General features: G+C 39.8%; 1 protein-coding gene across 3 annotated transcripts in view; it reads left to right on the top strand.

The window, feature by feature from the left end:
• The window catches only part of AFAP1L1 (actin filament associated protein 1 like 1), a 90,825-nt gene that overhangs the window by 50,855 nt on the left and 12,326 nt on the right, over window positions 1-27,644 (top strand). Inside the window, exons 1-11 of one of the 3 annotated variants that reach the window (XM_063292413.1) lie at window positions 809-924; window positions 6,852-6,980; window positions 9,323-9,406; window positions 11,083-11,180; window positions 12,759-12,870; window positions 14,019-14,117; window positions 19,102-19,313; window positions 20,634-20,813; window positions 23,829-23,924; window positions 24,995-25,088; window positions 26,366-26,518. In XM_063292413.1, the coding sequence (XP_063148483.1) occupies window positions 9,340-9,406; window positions 11,083-11,180; window positions 12,759-12,870; window positions 14,019-14,117; window positions 19,102-19,313; window positions 20,634-20,813; window positions 23,829-23,924; window positions 24,995-25,088; window positions 26,366-26,518 (1,111 nt within the window). In that variant the 5' untranslated portion in view covers window positions 809-924; window positions 6,852-6,980; window positions 9,323-9,339. Of the gene's footprint in view, window positions 1-808; window positions 925-6,851; window positions 6,981-9,319; window positions 9,407-10,951; window positions 11,181-12,758; window positions 12,871-14,018; window positions 14,118-19,101; window positions 19,314-20,633; window positions 20,814-23,828; window positions 23,925-24,994; window positions 25,089-26,365; window positions 26,519-27,644 lie in introns of those variants that run through there. The other 2 variants (XM_063292412.1, XM_063292415.1) reach the window with 2 other exon arrangements.

The raw sequence follows: 27,644 nt of genomic DNA on the forward strand, positions 1-27,644 counted from the left end.
CTGTGACCCAACTGGAGCACACAAGGTACAAATTTAAGAACTATATATTTAGGATTCTTATCCTTCCCCAAAATTTATATTTACAGCAGCTGGATCTGAGAAGAAAGAGGTGCCTACCAATGCTTCCTTGCTACCTGCAACTGCTGTATTTGAGAATGAAAGTCTAATGAGGTCAGATATGAAGTATTTCCCACCGTTCTCTCCCTTGGACTGCACATCTAACTTTCTTTGGTGCAATCCTTTGCCCATCCTTTTCTTAGCCAGCAGTCTACCTTCTGTTTAAGGTATTTCTATTAAAATAAATACAGTGTTTATATTTAAACAGGAAGCTGATGTCTCCAATCACCCCCTACAGTAATACCAGAAGAGGAAAGGGGAGAAGGAATTCTAGATTCAGGGGGCCCCTCTTATTCTTGCTGAGGCTGCTAACTCAACATTCTTGAAAATCAGTAGTAGGCATCTCCTAGGTGTAACCACTCACTGGAGGTGCCCATATCCCCTTTCTGGGGTGTGCTTACTTTATATCCTCCTAACCTAAAAGTCTCATATTTTGCTTGGCCATATTGAAGGAGGAAACAGAAGGCTGGGGAGATAAAGCACCTCAGTGGAGGCAGCAGGAAAACATTTATGATAGAGGCATCCTGAGCCTGCTGTGAACTCAGGTTCAAAATCTGTTCCCAGCAACAGGAGACCAAGAATCTTTGTATCCCCGTGGCAGGGAGAGGGATAAGGCAGAATGAAAAGAAGATTTTGGATATATATTTAGGGTCTCTTTCATCTCATGTTGTCATTTTCTGTGGTGCACGCGAGGGGATTTTATATGAAGAATGCAACAGTGGAAAAGAGATGACATTTTCAACCTCTGCTTAGAAGTTTTCCAGATGCATCTGGTCAGCCACTGTTTGACATAAAATGCTGGATTAGGTAGGCCTTTAATCAATTTTCCTCACAGAGGCAGGGGGAAAAGAATAATATATAAATCCATTTTAGTATATATTCTGGTATAATCGCACAGGCAAAGAAAACCCTTCCATTCCAGCCTTAGCCAAACATATTGAGGTTGAGATAGAAAGCATCACTTTTTCATTTTATTTTTTAAATTTTCCTCACAAACATTGCCATTCCCCAATGGCAGAATTCACACAACATACTTCAGTGGGCTGATGACAGGGGCAGCCTGTTGTGGGAACCTGCTGCTAATTCAGCCAATACTTGACAGAGAAGAGCAGCTTTAAGCCAGAACTTTAACAAGGCATTTGCAAGTCAAAGTCTCCTAGTCAGCCATATTACAGAACACCACCACCACCACCACCACCAATCCAGTCAATTTAAGGCAGTGTCCAAGCCCTACCCAGTCAGTCCTCCAAGAAAGAGAGAGCCTTGAACAGCAGCTGAAACAAAAGGCCTGGATCCCACAGAATGCACCTTCCAACATTGATTGCCCACAGGACCCAAATCGTAGCCCTGTTGCCAGCCTGGCCAATGGGGAAGGAGTCACTGCTATAATGAAGCCTTGCCAGTGCCATCCTGATGCAAGTGCTTGTGGGATACTACAAAATTTGCATTCCTCTGTGTGAGTCTTATTACAATTCTAGCCATATGTATCTCTGGGAGTTGAGTAGATCCATTCAAAGCAGAGTATTTTACAGCTGCAAACATAGTTGGAATTTAATGTTAAAGCTTGTACAATGGGTCCTGAGAGCATGAAGGATCATGATATCTTTCTGTTGCTTATCTGTGTGATCAAGAACTGGATTACTTCTACCACCTCAGTCCCTTGGGAGATTTAATGTCATGTATTCTTTTTGACATACATATCCACATTCAAATAACAATCACATATTTTTGAATGCCCTGAGGAAGGAAGTTAATTAATTCTAGCTCCATTCCTTGATATTCTTGCATTTGGTCTAAAGCCTAAATGAAACCTCTGCATGACAGACGTTAGGATCTGTGTCTATGACTGAAGACTGCTTCCTAACATCTGGAGAGAACTCTTATACGTAAAGTTGGTACATGCATAGGCTCTTTCAAATCCAGATTAAGGCAGGGTCAGAAGAAACAAAGCCAAGTTGCTCAACCTCCAGGCGTTCAACTGATCTTGTAAAGCCTTTATGTCTGGAATTTTTTAATTCTGTCCCACTGTAACTTGAAGGAACACACTGTCTGGTTAGAGCTTTACTTCCTGTAGTTTACTTGGTCTGATTTAAAGATAAGATTAATGGCACTTTATTTAGACTTGAGGAAGGGATGGCAAGATATGAACACTGAACAGAAGAAAGGACAATGTGACTCTGTCCTTCCATTGGAAATAACAGTTGAGCTAGGCATTGTATTGCATACACATTTTCCCCAAGATGTTGGTTTAGTATCACAAACTTTGTATGTGAAAAGGGAATTTGTTAGTTAGTTGAATTTATTTATTTTATTTATTTTATTTTATAAATTTATTCACTGCCCATCTCTCCCCTACGGGGGGACTCTGGGCAGCTTACAATAAAATAAGATTAAAATAGAAAACCATTACAATTACAAAATACAATAAAAATATAAATATAATGAATTTATTAGTATTTGCTAGATACTGTAGTTAGGAGGTGTATTCCAGGAAGTTCCATGCAAACTGCTTCTCTATGGCTTATGTCCACAGTTTGAAAATTTGGAGGTTTTGATTCCATGTTATTAGGCCCATTTTTTCTGTAGAGCAAGGACTTATATTGCCTCATGTGGCAGTCAGGAAATTCTTTGTTACAATTAAGAAGACATCATCTTTATCACAAGGACATGTTATTAATTTTGAATCCTAGCTTGCTAAATTACAAGGCTATATGCTTGGATTAGAAACAACCTCAGATCTGTCACACAGAAAGAGTTTTAGAGTACTGGGACAAATCTGTATCCATAGAGAAACATAATTGTCTCATGCTTTGTGTGCCTCAAGGCAGGCAGACTTACTGTATGTAGAAGAAAGCAAATGAATGGTCTTCTGTTAAAGCTTGACACAATGCTCTTCTCTTTTAAAAGCTAAATGTATTAGCTTTTAATTATTTGAAATTAAAATCAGTGTGTCTTCTGTTGTACCAGGAAAGAAGGGATATTTAATAGAATGATCCAGTAATGAAGAATCCATTATTGAACAACAACCTAACCTATTTGCTTTAGACCAGTGTTTCTCAACCTTGGCAACTTTAAGATGGATGGACTACAACTCCCAGAATTCCACAGCTAGCACAGAAACACTGCTTTAGAATATAAACATGTATTCAGCCGTATACCTGTTCTTCCTTAGCCAAAGTTAAGGACTCCTAAGTCTTTTAAAGCTCTGTTGGAAAGTTAAGCATGCATCTGTCTTTCCTCTGTTCAGATCAGTAAGTCCTGAAATGTTTCATTTTGAAGAGATCTTGGAGGTATGGTCCCTTTTGTAGAATGCATATAGCATTCCCAAAAGAAAAATTGTGTTCTTCTATTTTAAAAGAAAGAAATATGCATTTTAAACCATCTTTTATTTGTTTGTTTGATTTCTGTAGCTGTCCATCTCAGCAAGTGACTCTGGGCAGTGTGCAATCATAAAAACATAAAAAATTATAATTATTTTTAAAATATTTTTTATCAATTAGGTGATAATTTGCTTGCATGCACATCTTTTATGAGACTTTGTAGGTGATGCCTGAATCTTAAGGTGATATCAGCCCATCTGTTCAAAAATCCTGAACATTTCACAGCTTAATGCCCTATTCAGTAGTAATGAACAATAGCAATATTTGATAGTGATGATAAATATAAATATGTAAAGAAGTAGATATGTGGTGAATATTGGATAAGGAGATACTGCAGATGTGTATAATTCCTAGCGCAAAGGAAATTATGTGGTAAGATTGACATATACTATATATTCTGCAATCCAAACTTCTTTGCATTAAGCAAAAAATTAAAAAGTACAGAACAGGACAATGATAGAATAGAATATACAAGCTGGAAGTATGTCACTGGAACATACTGGCTGAAAACTCACCAGTGCTAAATTCTTAAGAGACGCTTACAATATATTGTATGGTTTTTATATTGTCTCTTGTCTTTCATAATTTTTAATTTTTTTTAGCTACTCAGAGTCATGAATTTGAGGTGGGTGGCCATATAAATTGAAGGAAGGAAGGAAGGAAGGAAGGAAGGAAGGAAGGAAGGAGCATTTTAGAATTGAGTATCTCCAATAATTTGAGTTTCCAGCTCTGTTTCCTCCTAGACTTCTATTCTGGCTATGCTCTGGTGATTCACTGTGTGCTTTTATTTACTGAGTTTGCAAAAATCTTTGCACAGAATTGGATATAATGGGTATATGGACCATGCTGCTCTTCAAATAATGTTAAAGAAATAGTGAAATCAAATAGTCAGAAATGGATGACCTATAATGTATCAACAGATTTTTAAACAAAAAGCCAACTGCTTACTGAATTGCACTGAAGTGGCTAATGTATATTTGAAGAATACTGGAATATATTCTGGACAGTTATGGGGATATGATTGGACAGAGCTCTGTCAGTAAATGAGATGATGATGGAAATCAATTTTAAACTGCAAGTAGGGGATTATAAAGCAAGACTTCCAAGATAGCTTTACTGAAATGCTAGAAGTTCCAGACAAAAGGGTGTGTGTGTTTCTATATGAGCGGGAACTCAGTGTGTAAGTGAGGTGATAGTAAATGGTATTCAACCAAGAAACAAGTGCCTTAGCTGGCTCTGGTGATAGACTAGAGAAGATAACATGCCACCAATGACTTTATGATTCAGCGCTGATTATGGACTTCTTGGTGATTTGTTGTTTACTTTAGAGGATATCTCCATTCTCCTACAGTACCAGGCTAGTGCACAAATAGCCACAGCTGCAGCTTGTGTTTCCAAAAAGTCCCTCATTAGAACTCCTGAGCAAAGATAGCATGTTAGGAGGAAATAGATAAATTCATGAAGGATAAGTCTGTCAATGGTTACTTGTCATGATGATTATATATTAGGGCAGTGCCATGTTCAGACTGAAAGAGAAAAAAGTGCTTCAGAACGTTCATGGGTAAATACAAAGTACTTGTTGGCAACTCCTTAAAGCAACTGTGTCTGTTCCTGGGATTGTGCTGCAGCTGTGGAAGTCACAGCTGCTTTAAGGAGCTGCCAACAAGTATTATGTGAATACCCTGCGTGCTCCAAAGCAGTTTCTCCCCCCCCTCCTCTTGAACTGAAGCACCGCATAGCTCTACTAAATATTATTTCTACTGTCAGAGGTAGTATACAGTATATAATCATACATATCAGATGTTATTAATGTGGAATTTGGTACTGGTTTCAGAATTCAGCATCCTGAAAATTTCTATTTAAGCTCTTGGCTGCGAGAATTGTAACAGTGGACTTGAAGAGATGGATGGACTATCTGATAAATTCTCAAAAACCAAAAGAATGGTAGAGGAAACAATTAAACCTGAGACAGAAGGACATCAGTGCTTTTATTACATAGCAAACTCAGAATAAAGCATGCACACATGGAATTAATGTTTTTTTTTTCCTGCAAGTCACAGAATTTGACTTTTTAAAATACAAGCGCAATACGCAGGGCCCTATTTTTTAAAGTAAACATTAAGCCCAGCAGTTGCTGTCTGTTCTCTGTTGCCAAAATGATGATCGTTTTTCTTTATGAATGTTGTTAGGCTTTTTCATCAGTAATCCTTAAAAGGTTTTAAAGTGGAAACTACAGTGGGAAAGGCAAACTTTAAGGAGCACTGAGGAAGAGGCGGCTTCTTAATCATCATCCTTGCATTATCTGGATGTTGAGTTCAAGCAGGCTGAGCTGGGACATCTGTCTAAGAAATTAATTACAGCCTCTTTTGTCCTTTCGTTATTTGCATGAAACTGTTTCCCTCTGTCACCCACCACTTAGGACATTTAGAGAAATTGTTATTTAATTTGAATTAATTGCATCATTCCTATGGGGTGTGCAAAAGGACACATGAACTTTTCTGGGGCATGTAGGGTGACCTCTGTCTTTTCCAGTCAATCATTCGAAGATTTTCTTTCATATTAAGCCATGGAAAAATCTTCAGAAGAGCCTTTTTAAAAGGAACATGATAATTAAAGGATGCAGATTGTCGGAGGAGTGAAGTAGATGGGAAAAGAAAATGTATTAATGCCTGTAACTGGCAGTGTTACAGAATTATTGTTTCAACGTCCCTTCCTGCCCCTTCATTTCAGAGGTTCTGATAACAGGTAATGGCTCTGAGCATCTAAATATGACTCTGGAGGAGAGCAGGTTTCTTTGAAGATACCAGAAGCATTTCTCCACTCTTGGACTGTAAGAATGTAAGACAGAAGGCGATTGATATGGACATGAGCGACAGCAGCTTTATAAATGAGCAAGTGCAAAAATGACATGAACTAGGAATGGGGCCAACCTGCCATCCTGTAACAGCCCACCAGATATAAGCTTATGAGGCCTTTTCCAGAACACAGTGCCAACCCTTTAAATGAAGGAGGCTGCGGTACTTGCCCCCCTGCCCCATTCCTTAAGTTGCCCTATTGCTCAAACTTTTGTCCATCTGCTATGCAGGAAAATCAAGATGAAAGACGCAATAGTGGCAGTGCAAGAGATTGTTACTGAAATGCAATGTAAGATCCAGTGCTGGCAGCCTTTCTTCTTGAACTATGAAATACTGACAAGCATCTCCTGTGGGTGAGAACCCAGGTTCTCATGGAACTCATCACCGCTTCCATCCCAATTCCTCTGTTCTTTTTTATTTGAACTAACTTTTCTGTCCGATACAGTGTTGGTAGAGGTGGCTGGGCTCCTAATTCTATGACCTTCCTTTCTGCCCACAGTGTTGGATCAGCTGCTTCCTGAGCTAAATGTCCTGCTCAAACTCTTGGACCATGAGTACCTGAGTTCCACCACAGTGGAGAAGAAAAACACCGTTTCAAATATCTTGCAGAAACTACAGCCTCCTGCAGGTTAGGACACCCTCACTGTCGTATTTCATCACTGTATTTCTAACTTGCTGTTTTCCTCCTTCCCCCCCCCCTTTTTGCACAACCGTAAGTAGAAAAAAATATGTTCAGCATCTTTTCTTCCTTGATTGTGACATGTTTTGGCTCCTGACATGTCTCAGCAGGTGTCAGTCTTTGGTTTAAGTATTGGGGAATCACAGGGTGGATTGCAACATTTTTCTGTTGTTTGCCTCCAGTGACAGTTGACAGTGATCAGTTGCAAGGCCAGCAAGGCCTGTTTTGCTCTTTTGAAAAACAAATGTCTCAGAATGGCTTCCCAGAGGCAAAAAGCAAGTTGAGCCTTTGTCAAGCACTCATTCTCCATGATGCCGGAGAGGTAGAAAACTATATTTTCATGAAAGAATACGTTAATTCAGGCAAATGAGGTGTTCCTTTGCAATCACCTCTTCGCATTCTCTAAGTTCAACCGCTGAGCAGTTGCAGCAAATATTAAACAAGGAGGCAGGTGCTGGTTTTTGAGGGCTAGGTAGACCAAATTACAGACACAGGGCAGGGACAGATTAAATATTTTCCCTCCAGTGCTCCAGCCCTGCTCCAAATTGCTTACTCCCTTGATCCAGCAGCTTTTTTTTTTTTTTTAAAGAGCTCTGAGCCCTTATAGTAGCCAAAGGATGCCTACTGCTTAGGTCTTGTGATTTCACAAATGAAACATGTGTACAGTATCTTTGCCTCCTTTGCAGAAATGGGAAACTGCGGGAAGAGGCTGTATATCTCAGAAATCTAAATGATTTTCTGAGGCAGCTGACCTCTAGCAACTTCTTCAGCTCCCCCTCTGCCTCTCCCGCATCTGTTTCCATTGTGGTTTTCATAATGCGGGATCCTTGACCCTTTGTTGTTACAAGTACCTGACTCCCTCTGGTGGAGCATTCCATACTGATGGGGCCCTCCAGCTGACCTTGAGGAGCAGAAATAAACAGGCATTAAACAAGAGCTGGCAAGAGCTGACTGCCATTTGAGCCTTAAACACAGGATTTCTCCATATTTATGATTGTTCCCAGTATGCGGCAGATAAAATTGTAAGCCTCTCTGGATGGAGATTTTTCCACTTTTAATTTTTAGTATTGCATCTCATGCCTTCTAAGATACCTGTCACTCAATTACCGTTCAGGATCCTGTGTAATTAATTATATACAGTATCAGTGTTTCCGGATGGGATGGCCCATCTGTCAGAATCCATGGAGTGTTGGCATCTGTGTATGTATGTGACTCTGCGTGGGCATGTTTGTGTATGTGTGTGACTCTGTGTGTGCAGAACAGCAGAACTCTCGGATAGTGAAAATAGTGATATTATTTAACCTTGCTTTAGTTGGCCAGAAATTGTTATTTTCTTTCCTGTGGAAATGTGTGTTTCCACCAGCCTTCCTGCTGGCTGATTTCTGCTGAGACAGAAGATTTCCATAGGAAGAGCAAACGGTTCATATTCTCTGATGAGGAGATTTCTCTCTTCTGTTCTGTAGCAACAATCAGCATATATATTGTTTGTAACTCTGGATCACTTGAAGCAATTCTGAAATGGCCATCTCTGAAGGAAGGTGATATTTCCTCATTCTTGCCTTGTACATTTCAGACATTAATTCTTCCTCTTGAGGGTAGGCATGGCCCCCTTTGACCTTCTTTGAAGTTTATATGAAATCGCTATTTAATTAGACTGGCTAAAGTTCTGGAAACAGTAGGTACATTAAGGGAAAAAACTTTCATTCAAACAGCTGGAAATATAAATGCAATATTTGTTCAGATATTGTGAATTTTACTGCTGTCTTGTGAAATCATGATTCTGTGAAGCCATGATGGCATATTCACATCCTATGAATCGAACCTACAACTTAGTAAGACAGCAAAGATCTTGAGAGATATAGAATTCAAAATTCTGCAAGGACTGAAAACCTGTTTTTCTGCATTGGATGTTTTTGCCTATAGATCTAGAACAGGAGTTTCAAGCTGTTCTAGAAACCCTTTATGTTCCATGGGTGCTCAACAGGTTCCACCTGTTAAAAGATCAAACATAGCATCTTTTCCATGAAAATTCACCTGCAATGTCATTACTACTGATTGCTCCTCTAAAATGTAGAACATTAGAAAATATTGAGTATGTTCTGGAGTCTTCTGTGTTCATGCAGACCAAGGAGAGGCCCAAGAGTTTAGCTTCCTGCATAAACTAAACTTCCTGTAGAAATCTTCCTAGAATGACTTGCAACACGGGGAGGGAGGTCAAACATTAAAAATTATGATTTAAAAAATTAAATGTCATTTCCTTTTGTGCTTATTGTATGATTTCTGCCTTTCAGGGAAGGATGTGAATTACATGTATATGAATACGACAGCACTGAATAATGGCACTAGTTTTGTGGAATCACTGTTCGAAAAGTTTGGTATGTATGGTGGATTGATGTGATTATAATTATATACCTATAGGTATGACTACTGTGGTCCTATCAGGTGCCTGAGGTGGAGGCGTAGAGGAAGTATTATAAGTGACAGACAACCCAAAGGGTAGCGGAATATCAGGAGGAGTCTAGTAGCACCTTTTCTGACGAACACACAGTTTATTTAAAGACATAAGCTTTCATGAGCTGCAGCTCACTTCATCTCCAACAACCTTTTAATCTGTCATTTCTCAGGATAGGTGATGTGGCTTTGGTGGCATGCTATACTGTTGGTCTTCTCCATTATTATTCTTCCTGGGTAGGGTGGGTAGGGTGGCAATAGATGGCACTCTCTAGGTTTTGCTCTCTACAGGTGCAGGAGGAAATTCTCTGTCCTTCCAGTCATGGTTCATTTTATCACATGGATGGAGTATATTTTACTGTATACACATGCATGTTGTAAATGGAAAAGTGTAACAGTGTATGTTCCATACATCCCATGGTCTATGGTTTACAAAAGTTTATGCAAGAATACATTGGTTAGTCTTTAAAATGAGACACAACTCTTTGTTGTCTTTGTTAAAAGAATTGAGATGGCTTCCTCTCTGGAGACTGCTACTATTCTTTGGGTAATAATGTGTTTCCCTCCATTTTTATTTGTAATAATTCTGACTGGGCAAGAATAGTTTTAAAAAGTGGGAAACTTGACTAAACTGTTTTGCACTGGAATGGGGATCATTCCCACTAGCTAACACTTGGACCTTACTGAAATCAGATCTACCTGGCAATTCATAAACCTTTCCTCACAGTTGTATTTAAGAGTCTGTTAACCTATTCCAATATTTTGGAATAGACCATTAAAACAGGAGTAGGACTCCAAAATGGAATAGACCATTAAAACAGCCTGGGGCACTCCAAATATTGCTTAGCTACAACTCTAACCACTAGCCAATATGACAAATGATTAGGGATGGTCAGGGTTGTAAAAAACATTTAGCGGGCATAGATTCTTCAGCCCCAAATTAAGAAATCACTGAGTTGAGGCCAAAATGATTTCCATGATTCATGTGTCCTAATATATTCCTTACTTGTCCTAGTCTGACACCAAAATGTATTGAAATAGTTCACCATCTTTCCTCCTAGACTGAGGGCTGAACTAGAACTTAGGTTAAATAGGCCTTTAATTATTTACATGTCGATTTTGACAAAATTAAATACTGCCATTTTATTACTATTGGATATAGGTTTGGGAGCTAATACTTTCCCTCCCTAAAAGGCAGTAGCTCCTTTGAATGGGTTATTTGCATTGAAAAGAATTCCCTTCATAACTAGTTTGACCTTTTATTTCATAGTTAGGGTTGAATCCAACTTAATACTTCCATATTATAATTTTCCCCCATGCTAACATATCACAGAATCAACATACATAGGCATCTGCGTAACTATCCAAGTCTCATGCCAGAATCCTGTCATTCTTCTTGATGTCCTGTTTTCCTCAGTGAGAGGACAGCTGACTCTCTCTTTGTGTCTTCCTTTCTCTGTCTCCCATAGTGACTCAGAAGAAAGAGGCTACATAAATCTCATGTCCTGTACCTTTGTGGGCCCAAATATTAGGATCTGATGCAACAACGAATATACATGTTACTGTACTATTGAGTCTCTGGCTTCTAATCTTTTCTCAGACTGTGACTTGGGCAATCTTCAGGACATGCAAGAAGAGGATGGGGATGGTAAAGAAGGCATCAGCTTGGAGCTTTCAAGGAGCCAATCAGCTAAAAGTGTAAGTTCTACCAATTCCCAGTTCCCCTTTATATAATGCATGAAGCTGTTTTATACTAAGGACAAACACTGATCATTTACTTCAGTGCTGTCCATCTTCATCTTCTCCAATTTGGTGCTCTCCAGAAATATTGGGACCATAGTTCCCATATTTCCCAGCCATCTTGACTGCTGGTTGGCAACATCAACAGCTTCTATCCTAACAGAACTGGAAGGCACCAAGTTGGGGAAGGCTGGTTTGTGGTGATTGGCTGTGATTTTAAAGTTTTATTTCTGAGTCTGTCTTAGCCTTTTCTGAAGATGCCATTTGTGGGCAAAGCAGGTTGGACTTTGCATAGTAAGCATTTTCTGTAGCTTTTTATTTTCTTCTACAGGCTCTTATATGAAGGGTCATGGTGGAACTCTTTGGGCACTTGATTCCTGGGATGGAGCTACATAGTAGATCCCTTCAAATATTCAAAGAGACAGAAAGACATGCTAAGAAGCAAAGGGTTAAGGATCACATACAAATAACTTCATAATGTCTGAAAAATTCTGCTTATTCTATGCTTGTAGGACACATAGCTTGGTGAGAAGCCATCAGATCATTCATTTCATCAGCTATTCTGACTGTGGTTAGATAACATTCTGTCAAGAGAGAAACAAAAATCCATTCCTTTTTTATATCTGATAGTCAGATTCATTTCACAAAGAAACCTGATATGCAATCAGATGCAAATGTAGTCAAGTGGTAGAGGGAAGCTGAGGTTGGAGACAGAAAATAGTTTTGTGGGTTCTTTTTGAGAAAGGTGGTTTTCTTCCCTTTCAAACCAAAAATAGTTAAAAAGAAGCATTGCTACACATGAAGGCATACTCATCCCACTGAAGCAACAACTGTTTGCAAATGTTTGGATTATTTTTATCCAACAACTGTAGTGATCCCACTACATACTACTACTATAAGAAGTGTTTGTCTATGCATTATAAAGGAGCAAAGAATTATCTCTCTCTTATCTAGTTAGAATGGTTCTTGTTGCTCAGAGCAAGATTCACTTCTACCTAACAATGGTCTGTAAGAGCAAGCTCTACATAATGATTCCCCTTTGTTCCCAACTGATTGCTCTAAGGTTCAAACACACACACACACACACACACCCCTAGATTCTACATCATTCATGGATATTGGGGGTAGATTATCTACACTTAGATCCTTCTTGAGTTTTCCCATTGTTCTTTTATCTTTTTTCTTACCTGAGAAAAACCAGTTAAGATTAGAAAGCTAGATTGGATACCTTCTGGTAGGTAGTATAAAGGGGTCCTCCAACTAGCCATTGAAACTGTTCTATCCACACTGACATTATGGACTATTATTTTTATTATTATTCAGATTTACAGTATATAGTCGCCCATCTCACGAGAAGTGACTCTGGGCAGCATACAATAGGCAATCCTCCATCAGACACAAGAGCAGAAGGTAAATGGTTTGACCAAAAGCTTCTGAGGCTGAGGAATTTCTCTGCAGGAATATGTCCATTTGGAAGACACGTGCAGGGATAGATTCAACTCATCTGGGTGCTGCATTCTTTCTCTCCCCGTATAGGTTGCTGGTGAGCCACCTCCACCACTGCCCACCACTCCTCCTCCTGAAGATTATTATGAAGAAGCTCTGCCATTGGGCCCAGGCAAAGCCCCTGAGTACATTACATCTCACAGTAAGCCTTAAAGGGGGGCAACCAAGGAAGGAAACAGCTGGCATTCTGGCACTTCCCTATCAGCTAGGAAAATAAAGGCTCCTCCCAGAGGTGTCTGGCAGCTGACAGGCTTATAATGGGTACCGGGGGCAAGCTTCCCTACTCCTTGGGAAGTGTTCACTTCCTCCCCCATCTCTTGCTGGTCAGATGTCACAAGCAGTTGTTTGCTCAGACTTGCCTGGAAATGTCTCAGTAAACCCTGAGTGACATGAATGGGAAGGGCCTGCCTGAGAACAATGTCACTCTGTCTCTCCCTCAGCTTGTCTGAAAGATTAGAGTCACTCTGTGAGTGAGATGGGCAGTTACTAAATTTGAAATATTTATTTTATTTATTTATCCAATTTGGCCCCGCCCATCTCCTCCCTTTGGGAGGAGATAAATAAAATAAATAAATTAGGGGAAGGCAGAGAAAAGGGGCCCAGCACCTGTTCTTGTAATCACTGAGCCCCGGTGAAGCCATTACAGGTCAAACCACAAAAACAACATTATAAGATTTCCTGGTGATGCGGCTGTCTCATTGCATAAGTGCCATGGGAAATATCAGGAAAGAGTGAGATCCACTTACAAGGATTCTGGAAAGACCCACCCATAGTAGAGTCAAGAAGGAGAGGCTGTTCAGATGGGGAGGGAGGCAGGTTTTGGCTCTGGGACTCAGTCAGCCCCATAGGAACTCTGAATGAATGTGATGAACAACCCAAATGAAACAGAAAGGATACTGTAGTTGTCTGAAGGCAGAGTATGTGCTCCCTAGTAATGGCTGCAATAAGGAAAAGAATGTGAGGAAAAGGATCACAAAGCAGGAAGCAGTTGGGAACCAATGCTATGACTGGCACCCAATAACCCCTGTTTCATGTTTCTTCTGCTGTGAGCTGTGGTGTGTAGTATCCATTTGGAGATGGAAAAGGAAAAGCAGAGAAGCGATTTGAAGTTTTGTCAGATAATTTTGTTTCAACTTCTTGTTAGTCCTTGTCCTAACTGTATTGGCAATAAAAGCTTTCCTATATCATCCTTCAGAGTTGACCTGCAGTGCAGCTCATACACCTTCCTGCAAAGCCTTTCCCACTGCTTAATTTGTTCTGTTCGAAATATTCCTTCTTCTTTCTGTACAGATAGCTCCAGTCCCCCCAATTCAATAGAGGATGGATACTATGAGGATGCAGATAGCAACTACCCTGTCACCAGAATAAATGGAGAGCAGAAAAACTCTTGTAAGTAGCACTGCAGCTATATGTGTTGCGTGTATCTGTAAGGGGAATGGAATTGTCTTGGCTGGTGAACACATTGCTCTTGGCCTGAGACTGCAGAAGATTCAGGCAGTCAATACAATTTTTTAGAAAATTAAAGTACTGTTATAGAAATGTTATATTTTTATATCTTTTCTTTGTTAATCTTGTTACTGTTAAGCTACTGTAGCTTTAAGAAGAAAAGCCTCTTCTTGTTTCTCTTGTTTTACTCATGGCCATCTTGGATTTTAGGAAAGGACAAGTCTACCTCTGTATTTTCTTCCTTCTTGTCCTTCTACCCTTGAATTTCTCTCCCAGCTTTCTATTGTTCTTCCAAAGCATCCTCAGTGTTACTGGATCTGTCCCCACCACTGAAGAGATTAAGTCTCTCAGATGGAGCTCATTTAAAGTTGAACATTACTAATCACAAGTATGCATTATTTAAAATTCTTCCTGTTTACTGTCCTCAAGATTTTGTCATCTGCCTAGCACTCTTCTTAATCACTGTTAGTAGCTCAGCCTCTTAATCACTAAATCTCATCAGGATGTTGTTCCCACTGTCATTGTTTCTCTGATTTCCTCTTTTGTTTGTATTGCCTTATTGATTTAAAGTTTGCCTGTGTACAAAAAAGGAATAAAACCCTATATGGGGGAGATGTAGCATGGTAAAGAGAGAGAAGCCTGTGCTATACTTCTCCCAGTTCCAGAATTTAAAATCCAGTATCGTTGCCTTTTGCTGTGTCTGCAAATTTCTTTAACAGTGCCATAGTCATCTTGTTATGTTCTTTTTCAATTTATATCTCACCTTTCTATCCCTAAGGGGCAGTCCAGGTGGACACACATATAAAACTGTTCAAAACCTTCACTGAAAAGATGTATATATTTTTTTCTAAAAATAAGAATGTGAGATCCAAACATACAGTATTTCTCAAAAGAATGCAGTTCATATTTTGGAAGCAGCACTCAAGAAGGCTTGACATAGGGGCCACAGAAAAGAGCAGCATTTTTAAAAGGGCCTTTTTAAAAATGTCTAGGCACATTGATGAGCAGGAGAGGCACCATGCTCTATTTAAGCAAAACCAAATCAGACATACCTTAGGACCTCATATTTTGAGGGTCTCTAATATGTTGAAATAATAGACTTTAATTGATTTGGCTTAAAGAGCCTTTCACATACTATCCACCACATAAGTTTTGAACCCTGTCATCTTCATCCTGATCCACACCCAAATCTGACTCTTTCTAGGGCTGCCAACTACTTGCTTCATCCATACATTGCCTAATCTCATCTCAGGCCTCAAGAAGAGATGGTGCTTGCTGGCCCACCAACACCTTCTAAAGCCCTGTGCCAGACTAGGCATTTCCCCACCAAACCATTCTGTGCTACTTCTCTTTCCAAAACCCTCTGAACCCACAGAGACCTTTAGCCAACTTAAATGGCTAGAGGACATACACACAAATATTAGGGAGAGATTCTACTTATCTAATCTGAGGACTATTCTAGAGACAACTTTATAGCATCATGGGCTATGCAAAAAATTGAGGGTAAACCAAAGAAAGGGGCTGAATATCTGGTCAGCTATGATGTCCACTTGATTCTATTGCAGCTATTTTCTCTCCAGTCTTCCCAGCAGTAAGATAATTAAACAACAACTAAGTTTTTTTTCAAATGCATACAATGGGTATTATTTCAACTGTGACTCTTCTCAGCTGCAACCACCAGCTATTATATTTTACTCATTGTTGTTAAGCCTATGAGTGATTAATTCCTCCAAAAATGAAGTCTGTTTCAAGAAAAGCTGTCTGCACTAACCCTTATGTGCCTAAAAATTATAATCTTCATAATTTATTATTTCATATCATATATGACTTTATTCTTTTAAAATCACAGTTTTAAATTTTGTATGATGTAAAAAGGAAATGGATAATATAAGTTAGGTTCTTACTTCCATTTACTATGTACTACTTTATATACTGCTCTTACCTTTTTTTTTAACTTTAAAAGATTTTAAATACTTGTTAAAAATCAGAATGTATTTTCATTTAAAGGTACACAATAATGCAGACAGAAATATTACAAGATATGATTTGTTCACAATACCGGTATTAATTTTTCATTACAGACTGTATTACTACTTCAATTAATTAAGTTCTGATCTCTGTAACTGTTCTTACTGTAGGTTTCTGTAAAATAAAATTCTTCAGATTTATATTTGCTAATTAAAATAATAAAACATTTGATAATGCAAATAAGGCATTTTCATAAGAATTATGTTCTATTTAGTTGGGGGTGGGGTTTTTTGGTAGCATCTGCCTATTTATGCAAAAAAGAGAATGTCATTCTCTTTTCTTTTTAATGATTTATATCTTACAATGTAGGAGCTCTGAAGCCAGACATAGTTTAGGGCCTCAGCATGTCTTAATCTAGTCCACCAGAAGCAGTCCGGTAGATAATCAGGCAAATGTAAGACATTTAGGGCTTTGTTCCCAGAAAACAATAAGCATGGGCATGTTACTGTCCTAACAGCCAGGAACCATGCTGAGACAAGGAATAGGTCTCTAGTGTTTATTACTGCTACATAAAACAGAATCCTAACAAACTGAAGAAGCGTGGGAAAAACCCAGACAGATAAACCCCAAAAGTTAAGGCGGGTCTGATCTGTGTCTCTCTGAATGGCTGCTTAATTCCTCAGTACTACGCATGCATTTTCCCCCCTGGATAGAGGCCCCTTCCAGCTCGCCATCAGTACTCATGACAGTTACAATACTAACATGGACCAGATTAGCTGTTGCCAAACTTTGCACCTTTTGCATCCCCCGGATACATTTCATGGGTGACCCCATGTAGAGGGCATTGCAATAGTTGGGATGTAATCAAGGCATAGATAATTGAATGAGTGTTGTTGGCACATGAGACAAAACTATACAAACACACTTCTTGCCATTGCCATCACCTGAGGATGCAGAGATGAGATCAGGAAGCATTCTCAGACAATATGCATGCTCTTTCACAATCCAAACTCATGCAAGCTGAACCCTAATCCCCTTTCTCACTGACCAACACCATCTCTACTTTATCTGGAATTAATTTCTTCTTATTTTCACATCTTGCAGCTTTATCAAAATTGGGCAACATTCAGTCGTATCATTAACAACTTTCTTGGAGTTAAGAAGGCAGGAAATCCCTAGGAAAGAGGAGTATTAAATATTTTTGTATAATGAATAAGGAAGTTCTCTGTTAGCTTATGGTAAGGCTGGGCAACTTATTCAATAGTGTGATATGAGCAATTGAGCATCAGCCAATATAAGTTTCTTCATATATAATTTTCAGTAATTCTGTTTAAAATTGTTGCTTGCAACTGTTTGGGACAAAAGTGCTTTAGGAACCATATGTAATCATTGGTATCAGTATTTGCATCCTCTGCTCTAAAGTCAGTGACCAAGTTATAGCCAATAAAGCAACAATTCATGTTATTCCAAACAGCAGTATTTCTAGCTTGTAGAAATCTGTCATTTTGTTTACCTAGAGATTGCACAATAGCTTAGGCCTTTTCTTCAACTCTATAAAAATTATTTTGGTCAGAGTTTATCATGATTTAAAGGAAAATGAACTTTGAATCATGGAAATCATCTGAACTGGTACTTTTACCATAGCCTGAAAGTTGATATGGTTTTTTCCCTAAACCTGGCCAGAAGAATAAGGAAAATGCAGGAAAAATTCAAACTTTTATGAAACTCAGTACAATGGAGTACTGAGAAATGATTGCAAGTATGTGCCTGTTTAGATTATGAAAATCTGTCTCACATTGAGACAGAATTCTTATCTGCAGTTTGCTTCACTATGAATCCTAGTTGAACACCTAACTATAGATGCTTTCAGAAAAAGTTTGTCATGTGAGTTTACCTATTCACAAAATGGTGGGCAAAGCCAGCCACAAAATACCCATTTACTAGGAGGCAAATTAATGAGACTGATTCTGATCATGCCCTTTAGTTCTCCATACCAGTTTGCTTGTATGCTTTTTGTGGGGGTTAGCAAACTTTCAAAGTGCTGGTCAAACTCCATCACTATTTTTATTTTCTAAAAAAGCATCTGAGGCCTAATGTAGGTTCTCAGAGATATTCTTAGAAACAAGATGACATTGGAAGCTGGTGGATGCTTTTGTGGAATGCAAACTTTCAGTTTCATTTTTTAAATTAAAGAATTTAATAACAAAAGTTATATAGGATGTGTTTGGAAGCATCACAAAGAGTCCACAGGCATGTTTTGGGCAGATATTTACAGTAGTGAAATTCCTAAATGCCAGTTTGGAAGTTGTTTTGCATAGGAGGTGGCACATAGCCTTCAACTGTTACAAGACAGGTTTAAATAAAACAGTAGAAATCTAGTAATCTGTTTGTGTACCAGAAATGAAAATGTTGCATAACTCTAAAACACACTGAGAGTGAGTGTGTGTTAGGAGAAATGGCCCCTTAAGTAGAGATCGTACTCATATACATACATACATACATACATACATACATACATACATATTAGGATGTTGGTGATTCCTCGCATCTCTAGGTAGGACTGGGAAACCTTCATGCTGAAATCATAGAGACTCATTGTTCATCAGTGTAGATCAGGAGTTAACAAACTTCCCTGGTGCTGAGCTTTATTGTGTAACCTTGAGCAATGGTGCAGATACATTTTTTTAAACATAAATTGAAACCTTGTTAGATCCTATGAGAATTCAGCCATTACTTTTTCTTTTTTTAAAGAAAAACAATTAATTTTAGGACTGAGTGAATTCTAACTGAGGGAGTTGCAGGCACCTTGATGCCTAAGAGCACTGAATTGCTGATCTTTAATGTAGGTAATACAAAAGTAGATGGATTAGTAGTCTGGCTCAGTAAAAACAGCTTCCTATAGTCCTATGAGATTAGCAGTGGCATTATGGAGGATTAGATTCTCTCTGTTTCCTCACAGACAATGACTCTGATGCAATGAGCAGCTCCTATGAGTCTTACGATGAGGAGGAGGAGGATGGAAAAGGCCAGAGGTTAACACACCAGTGGCCATCAGAGGAAGCTTCTATGAACCTGGTGAAGGACTGCCGGATTTGTGCTTTCCTGTTGCGTAAGAAGCGCTTTGGACAGTGGGCCAAGCAGCTGACAGTCATTAAGGACAACAAGCTCCTGGTGAGTCAATGGGTTTTAGAATACCACAGTCTTTGTAGCAGCAACAAGGCCTTTTGGAGAAGACAAGTTACTCTCCAAATTACATACTAGAATTAATTTGGTATAGCACCACTGGTTATAGTTAATCCCCAAAGGCCTCCTGGAAGAGCGATGTTTTCACCTGTTTCTGGAATACCATCAGTGTGAGGATCCTCCCTGTTACAGGGGCAAGTTATTCCAACGGAGGGGAGCTGCTACGGAGAACATCTGCCATCAGGTCCCCTCCTGCCGTATCTCCTAATAGGCAATAACGGTCAGGAATGTTCCTCATGCACAGTTGCAGGAATAAGGCAATCAAATCCATCCAGAAAAAAGATTGTGAGCCTTCTCTTTATGGGGGAGCACAACACCATCAAGTGTCAAAGATGGATCAATCATGGAATCAGCCAGCCCCTGAATCAACAGCCATTTCATCTTATTTGGACTGAGCCCAGACCTCGGTAGCCTCCAGACACTGGCTCATGATTTCCACTGCGTCTCCCAGTGGGCCCAGGGTGGAGATGTATAGCTGAATATCATCTGCATATGGATCATACCTTATCCTGAATCAATGGATAACCCTCCCAGTGATTTCACTTAGGCAATTTTTGACACAACCTTTGTTCTTGCATATAAGGGTTCTAAAGGTAACATCGACTGAAGACGTACATGTCCAGCCTCACAAAACATCCCTTTTTAAGATGAAAGTGGAAAAATCCAGGCAAAGTTCTTTAATTGGAATTTATTCTTCAAAGTTCATTACAGCCTAGAAAAGCACAGGGTGGGGGGAAATTTAATTATTTCCCCACGTAATACTTTCCTGTACCATATTCCACCCTCCTCATGGAAAGGCCCTACAGTATTTAGGTAAGTATTTGGTCAGGAAGTGGACTAACTGCTCTACCAACTGCTTTGCTGCTTCCTGTTGCCCCTCTGGAAGGATATTTCTTAATTTCTTTCTTTAAAGCCACCCAAGCAATTTAACATAATGTACATGTAATATTTCATGACATGTGTGTTAAGCAGAAAATCAGGTTCAATGTACCTTTTGCTTCTTGTCTTGAAAATCTCTGGTTCGAAGGCTGTATTGTTAAGCTGTGGGACTCTCTAAATTTTTCCTCTTCTTTCTCTGATATGTGGAAATCCCATTCGTCTCCAAATGTTCATCCACTACCATGATAATATCCTGCTTGTTCTTGTTGCAGGAATAAGGCTTGTTCTTACCACATGGAGAAGTGGTGTGAATTGTGCAGGAAAGGCTATCTGAATAAAATATCAATTTTCGCTTCTTTTTAATATTAGTGTTACAAAAGCTCCAAGCACAGACAGCCACACCTTGAAGTTCCTTTGAACATTAGCAATGTTGTCTACGTGCCAAAGGACGGACGCCGCAAGAAGCATGAGCTGCGCTTCTCACTTTCGGGAGCTGAGGTCCTAGTGTTGGCGGTGCAAAGTAAAGAGCAAGCTGAAGAATGGCTGAAGGTATCTCTCACAACTGCAGGAGAGTATTACTCCTCTGCAAACCCCTCTTTTTCTGTGGCCCATTCCTTCTGCATTTGTTATCTCTTTGTTTGTTTATTTATATAAAAATGCCTTAGATGCTCAGCAATCCTGCTGTGGTTGCTTTTTGAGATGAGCAAGTGAGGCTGGATCCCATAAGAAATGGCACTTGTCTTCCTCCTGGGGGTTTTCCTTCCAGCCCTCTTATCATGCCTGTCTGACTGCAACACCAGCTGTGGAGATAATAACCACCCACCAGAGAAGAGCTTTCCCCACCCAATTTAGAATTGCCTGGCAGGGGAGATGTTTGTTTACCCAACCCCACTCAGTCTTTCCTGCTTTTGTTCTCAAACAGGGCATATTCTATAGGAAGATGAACTCATAAGCTTAGTCTGATGGCAATGTCTGGGAAAGCAAAATTGGCCTTCTCTTCCTGGAGAACTCAGTCTTCTCCAGGCTGGCACCTCTGCTCTCCCCAGGAGTTGCAATCCCAATATACTTGGAGAAGGGCAGATTGGAGAAGGCAGATTGCAAAATTCTACCAGCCTGATAGATGTAAAAGTAAGCTAGTCAATGAGATGTTTTGTTAATAACCACATGACATTTGGTTAACTATATGCTGTAGGAATCAATTTAAGAAGTCATGAAGATTTATCAGGCTTGGAAATGGTTATTGTTGTTTTTGGTAACTGGAGTACTTGTTCTAGGAAGATAAATGCAGTATGATTCGTAAGAATAATTCCTTTGTGGATCTGACAAAACCTTTACCACAGTTTATGACAGAGATGGGAAATCTGCAGTTTGGAAAGCTGCATGCTGACCCCTCGCCCCCCACAGCACCTCATTTATGGCTCCCCAACACCCAAGACCTTTGGCAGGATTATTTGGGTTTTGGTGTTTTTGCAAGCTTAAGGAAGGGAGGCAAATTGTTTCCATTCTCATCTTAACGCCACCTCTCTATTGCTAGCAGTGTCCTAAAATTATACTGCTGAAATTATGCCACTGAAAATAGTGATATAATTAGGGGGCATTTTTAAAATATTTGTGGGAATTTTAAGGTAGGAATAGAACAAGTTTGCCTCACAGAAGTTGCCTGTTCCCTTTTCTATTCTTGATCCCTGCAAAAAAGTACTTTGAAAAAAATCAGTGTTCTCTAGAAGATTGGAAAATCAAATTGCACTCCCCAGCCCTTCAAATATTCCATAAGGCTTAGGAGTTCTGGTTGTATTACTCTGGTTGAGTTCAGTGAAATACCTGTATTATACTTACAGAAAGATCACAGTAAAAACACTCCTCTCCTTGTTACTTATTTTTAGGATCAACTGGTATCCAAATGTATACTCCCAACACAACCAACAGAATTATTTGGACTGAAATCTAACACATCTGGAGGGCAGAATTTGGGGAAGACCTGTTTAACATTTCCCTTCCTACTTAATAGCTAAGTTAGTGCCTGGTCACATGATGGCCATTTCTTATGTAGCTATGAAACAAACAGAACTGTGGAGTTAAGAACAATAGAGTGGTAGAAGTGTCCTGATCTATTCTAATGAGTATCTACCACAGAGAGCAGGTGTCTACAGAAGGGGCTGACTGATCCTACAGGCTCAACTTTATTCCATAAATGAGAATGCTATGACATGGAGGCTTGGCTTGCTTCTATGTTTGCCCATCCCCGCATGAAGACATACCCGTTTTGGAGTTTCATGGGAAATGTATCTGGGAGAAGTTTAATGAAATCTATAAACTAGGTAGTTTATATCAGAAATCTGACTGCAGGGATGGAAGAAGTGTAATGTACTTGGGGATTTGATTTATTTTCTGTCTTGGCAGAGCCAGTGTTCTTTGGCTTGAGTACTGTCAGGAAGATCAGTATTAAAAGTCTTTGTTCCTCCCTGTATGACTGGCTGAGGTTTTTTGTTTTTTGTTTTTAGTATTTTCACATCTTGCCTTTACTGCATATATTAGTTACTTTAAGCATTCCCACTATCCTGGCTTGGGATGAAGCTCTTCAGATCCTCCCTTCCTCAGAATGTTAAGTACTCTCCTGGCCCCAGTCCACCGGACGCTTCAGTTGGCTGGATAAATCCAGCTTGCTTTTGAAAAACCACCTCCCTGAATTAAAATACCTGATAACCAATTCAACTAGGGCTGTTTGGGGACCAGAGGATAACCCAATGTGAATAAGATAGGGCAGGAAGTTGATGCACTTCCTGCCCTATAAGGAAAAGGCTACTGCCCTGTATTGTCAGCTCTTATCTCCTTAAAACATGTGTCAACATTCTCTGCTTAAATGTTAGAGAAACTGGAGGTAGGAAGAATAAAAATCAGTGAAACCTAGTTAATGAATGAGATACTGAATGAACTTTATGATTTTCTCTCCCTGTATGTTTGAGTTTGTATGAGACATAAGAAAAACATTATCTTTAGTTAGGATGGTGTTAGCCAACTGATATTCCTAGGCATAAAACTGATATCAATTTAACATATCTTAATCAGGGATAGCTGGCATTTGATACAAACCCTCCAAAGGAGGTGAAAAATAAGGTGTAGATCTGCCTTTTCCAACATGATGCTCACCATGTACTGGGATTCTAATTTCCAGAATTCCTAGCTAGGAGTAGTCCCAAATTATCTAGAGGGCACCAGTTTGTAGTAGGCTTGTATACATTAATTTCTATGCTTAGCAAATTGATCACAATTTTTTCTTTTCTTTAGTCCTCAAATTTGACAAATGGTAGTCTTTATTAGTTATATTAAAGAGTGCCTGGGTTAAGAGTTGGCTTTTCAGCTGCTTAGTAGTGACCCCAGACAGAGTAATGACTTTGCTGTGTTCTTTAGTAAGGCAACAAAACCTGGGAGGGAATATCTGTACCTGGGAAAGCACTACATGGCAGTTCAAAATCAGTGAGCCCTTTGTTACAGCAGAGGTGTATCTCAGTGTTTTCAAAGTGATGGGATTCATTACTGCCATTCTCAACTCTATCTCCTACCCAGGTGATAAAGGAAGTGAGCAGTCCCAGTGGAGGAGGACTAAATGGAAGTGAAGTTCCTCTATCTCCTACGCTTACCTACAGGATGGACCATGATAAGGTAAAGTTTCCTAAAGTTCTGTACCCAGGACAAGCTAGACATCATGCACATTGCATGCATGCCATTCAAGTGTATGTTTCCTCATATAAATAGCAGGACAGAAGAGGGGAGAATATAACCCTTTTCTATCTGTTGTGATCCTACAGTTAGTAGAAAAAACAAACAAACCATGTGCTTTCTGCATCCTGGAGAAAAGGCTGCATCCTGATGCAAATAGCAGCTGGGGAAAGGGATTTTCACTGGAATTGGGGAAGGGAAGGAAAGGTTGGAGCTCCTATTTCCCACCACTCCAACTGTCAGGCTTTTACTATTGATGTACCAAAAAGCACATCTTTTTTGCATTTACGCAATTAAAATAATAACTAATTTTGCCATCATTGGAGATGATGCACAACTTGAAAACTCAGGATTAATTGCTGCCCCCAATCTATATGTGTGGACTAGAGCATATCTGACAGTGTAATAGAAAGGGAAATTATTACATAGATAGGAATTATAGCAATTGTATTGAATAACATTTGAATTCCATTCCATTACATCACATTTTTTTCCTGCCCACCTCCTTTTGGAGTGCTGCCCCTAGCACCCCTCTAGCACCAGGAGTGGCTCTAAGTCTAAATAAATTGTGCAGTCTTTGTCTCAGAGCCACAAGACCAGCATGAGGCCCACCTTGCAGAGGATACACCTGGCTCTGATATAAGGATTCTGGAAGAAGGCAGTAACCATCCCTGGGGTAGCGTAAAGCAAGCTCTTCAGAAAATGCAGTTACTAAGTAACCAACAGCAACACTGCAGATGGAAATGACTAGGTCTTCAGTCTAATTTTGTTTGTTTGTTAATCAAAGTATCTATGCTGCTCTTCAAAACTGACTTTTCCCCAAATGACTTACAAGAGTGTATCTGCAAAGTAAAGACCATCTGAGTGCTATTTTGGATAGCAACCAAGATCACTTCCTTCAGTGGTCTTTGCTCAGTGAAGGCAATTAGTCTATAAGCAATTTAGCCTGGAGAGGAGACTCTAGGGGAAAAAAGTACTGACAGCCCACTGGACTTATGTTCTTCCTTGACCAGAAGTCATCTCAGGATAAACATACGTCTGACTCTGACAGCATAGCAACAGCAGAAAACTGTTCTTCTGTGGCCCAAAGGGAGAGCCATGAGCAAGGTGAGTTTGCTATTTTCTCATCCTGTAAGAGACAAAAGTTTTGGCTGAAAATTAATGCAAATAGGACTTACTATGGCTAATGGTTAATTAGAATGTCGTATTAGATCCAAAGGTCTTGTTTTCAAATAACACACTGGGCAGAGGGATAATTTAAAACCTCTCCAGCAGTTCCAAGCATTCCCCAGCAAAAGATAATTTCAGTAAGCTGTCACTCATCAGATTTAACCGCCTGATCCATTCTAGTCTATCCACCTGGGGAGTTCTTACATTTTTTTTTACTCAGGACTTCTCCCTTCAGCCCAACTCTAAGTGAACTAGAAAGGAAACAATCTTCCTGCCCAAAGCACAGATACACAATTGCAAACCTTGGACAAATCCTAAAACACAAGAGGTAACTGTGCAGTCTTATAAGTGATATACATTTTAATGAGAAGATTTAATCAGACAATCCCTTCATTGATGCCAAATAGACATAAAAAGAGTTTACTGAGAAAAAGGAATATAAGGAAAACAAGGGAAGGAGTACAATCTTGTACCTGTCTTGCTGTGGGCAAGCTGTTAAGAGAACCTAAGTTGAAAGGATATATACAAAACAGATGTTTCCCTAAGTGGTCTCCTGTCAGACAATCACTTGTTTAAATGGCCCACTTTTTCTGTACTCCCTTATCTTGTTCCCACTCATCCATGTATATCACCTAAAAAAATAACTTTTCCTAAAATTCATCTCTGGTCCTCTCTTTATCACCATTCAATGGAGCATATCATGCAACCATCACCAACCTATAAATTTGTAGTTTCACATGCACCCACAACAATCTAGGTAACACCAGTTCATACTTTCTAATATGCATTTTACCGCTTTTGTTCATAATTAAACCTACACACCTTTACTTCCATCAGTTCAACTCTGAAAGATCCAAACACCTTCATCCAGTTCTATTACACCCTTCACCGTTTTTCTCATTTCACAAATATACAATGTATCTCTTGACTATCCTGCTAGTGAAGGTACTGTTGCCCATTTCTCATGTAGAAGGTAAAATGAAACAAATACTTTTTTTTGAAAAGATAGAAGTTGAAAACAAGCTTATTTTTTAAAATAGAAAAACAATTAAAAGGCAAAGGCAGTGTGGTCCTAGAGTGGTAGTTCTTTGATAAATGCAGATATATTCTCTAAATAACTATGGAGGATGGGAGGAAAACTTTAGCCTATACAACAAATTCTTGCTGGCTCAGATAAGTCACATTCTAACTTCATGTTCTGCTCCTTCTCCTAGGGAAAAGCAAAAAAAGTGGCTTGGCTGAGTTGAAGGGCTCTGTGAGTAGAGCTGCTGGGAGGAAAATAACCAGGATAATCAGTTTCTCAAAGAAAAAGGCTTCCCCTGAAGACACCCAAACATCCTCTACAGACGAAGACATCCCATGCTGTGGTTTGTATTAGGAGATGAGCAGGAGCACATTTAAGAGGGAATCAGTCATTGGGTGATTTCATAAATTGGGGTGGGGTGGGGTGGGGAGGGCTAGAAATGCTTAGTCAGCTATTTGCTTGCACTACAAGTGGAGAACAAAAGTGACAGATAACGGCAGGCTCATTTCTTCCTGAAGTTTTAAAAGGAAATCCAGCACACAGTAGTCTCTTTTGTTGTAGTAATCTCATGCATCCCTATGATGATTCCCTCCCTCCTTTTCCATTATCATAAAACAATTGTATATTTATTTTCTAAGCCCTTGCTGCTGACATCTACATATTCTGAATTGTTCAATCCTATTTTCTCATAAAACTGCATTCTTTCTCGTATTTTAAGATGTAGAACAACTATGTGTGGGGTACCACAGGGCTCGGTTCTCTCGCCCCTCTTATTTAACATCTACATGAGGCCACTGGGTGAGGTGATCTGACTGTTTGGGGTGAGGTGTCATCAGTATACTGATGATACCAGCTTTATATCTCCTCCCTGGGCTGTCTGAGTGATGCCTTGGATGTCTTATCTCAGTGCCTGGAGGCGGTAGGGGCCTGGACGGGGTGCAATGGGCTTCGGCTCAACCCAAGCAAGACTGAGTGGCTTTGAGTGTTTGGATCTCCCAGTACCAAGATTTTTCCATCTTTGCTCCTGGATGGGGTGGCATTGCCCCAAACGGACTCGGTGCACAATTTGGGGGTCCTCTTGGACTCACGGCTCCTGCTGGAAGAGCAGGTGGCAACCGTAGCTAAGAGGGCCTTTGCACACCTTCGGGTTGTGCGCCAGTTGTGCCCATTCCTGGACTGGGAGGCACTACTCACTGTCACTCATGCCCTCATGACCTCCCATTTGGACTACTGCAATGTGCTCTACAAGGGGCTGCCCTTGAAGAGCATTCGGAAGCTTCAGCTGGTGCAGAATGCAGCTGCCCGGGTTGCAAATAGTGTCTGCTACTCAGCCCATGTAACATCATTGCTTTGGGAACTGCATTGGTTGCCAGTGTGTTTCAGGGGGGAATTCAATGTGCTGGTTGTCACCTTTAAAGCCCTTCATGACTTGTGACCAGGTTACCTTAGGGACCGTCTTCTCCCAGTTG

Source organism: Candoia aspera, chromosome 2, assembly GCF_035149785.1.
Source record: "Candoia aspera isolate rCanAsp1 chromosome 2, rCanAsp1.hap2, whole genome shotgun sequence".
Taxonomy (NCBI): domain Eukaryota; kingdom Metazoa; phylum Chordata; class Lepidosauria; order Squamata; family Boidae; genus Candoia; species Candoia aspera.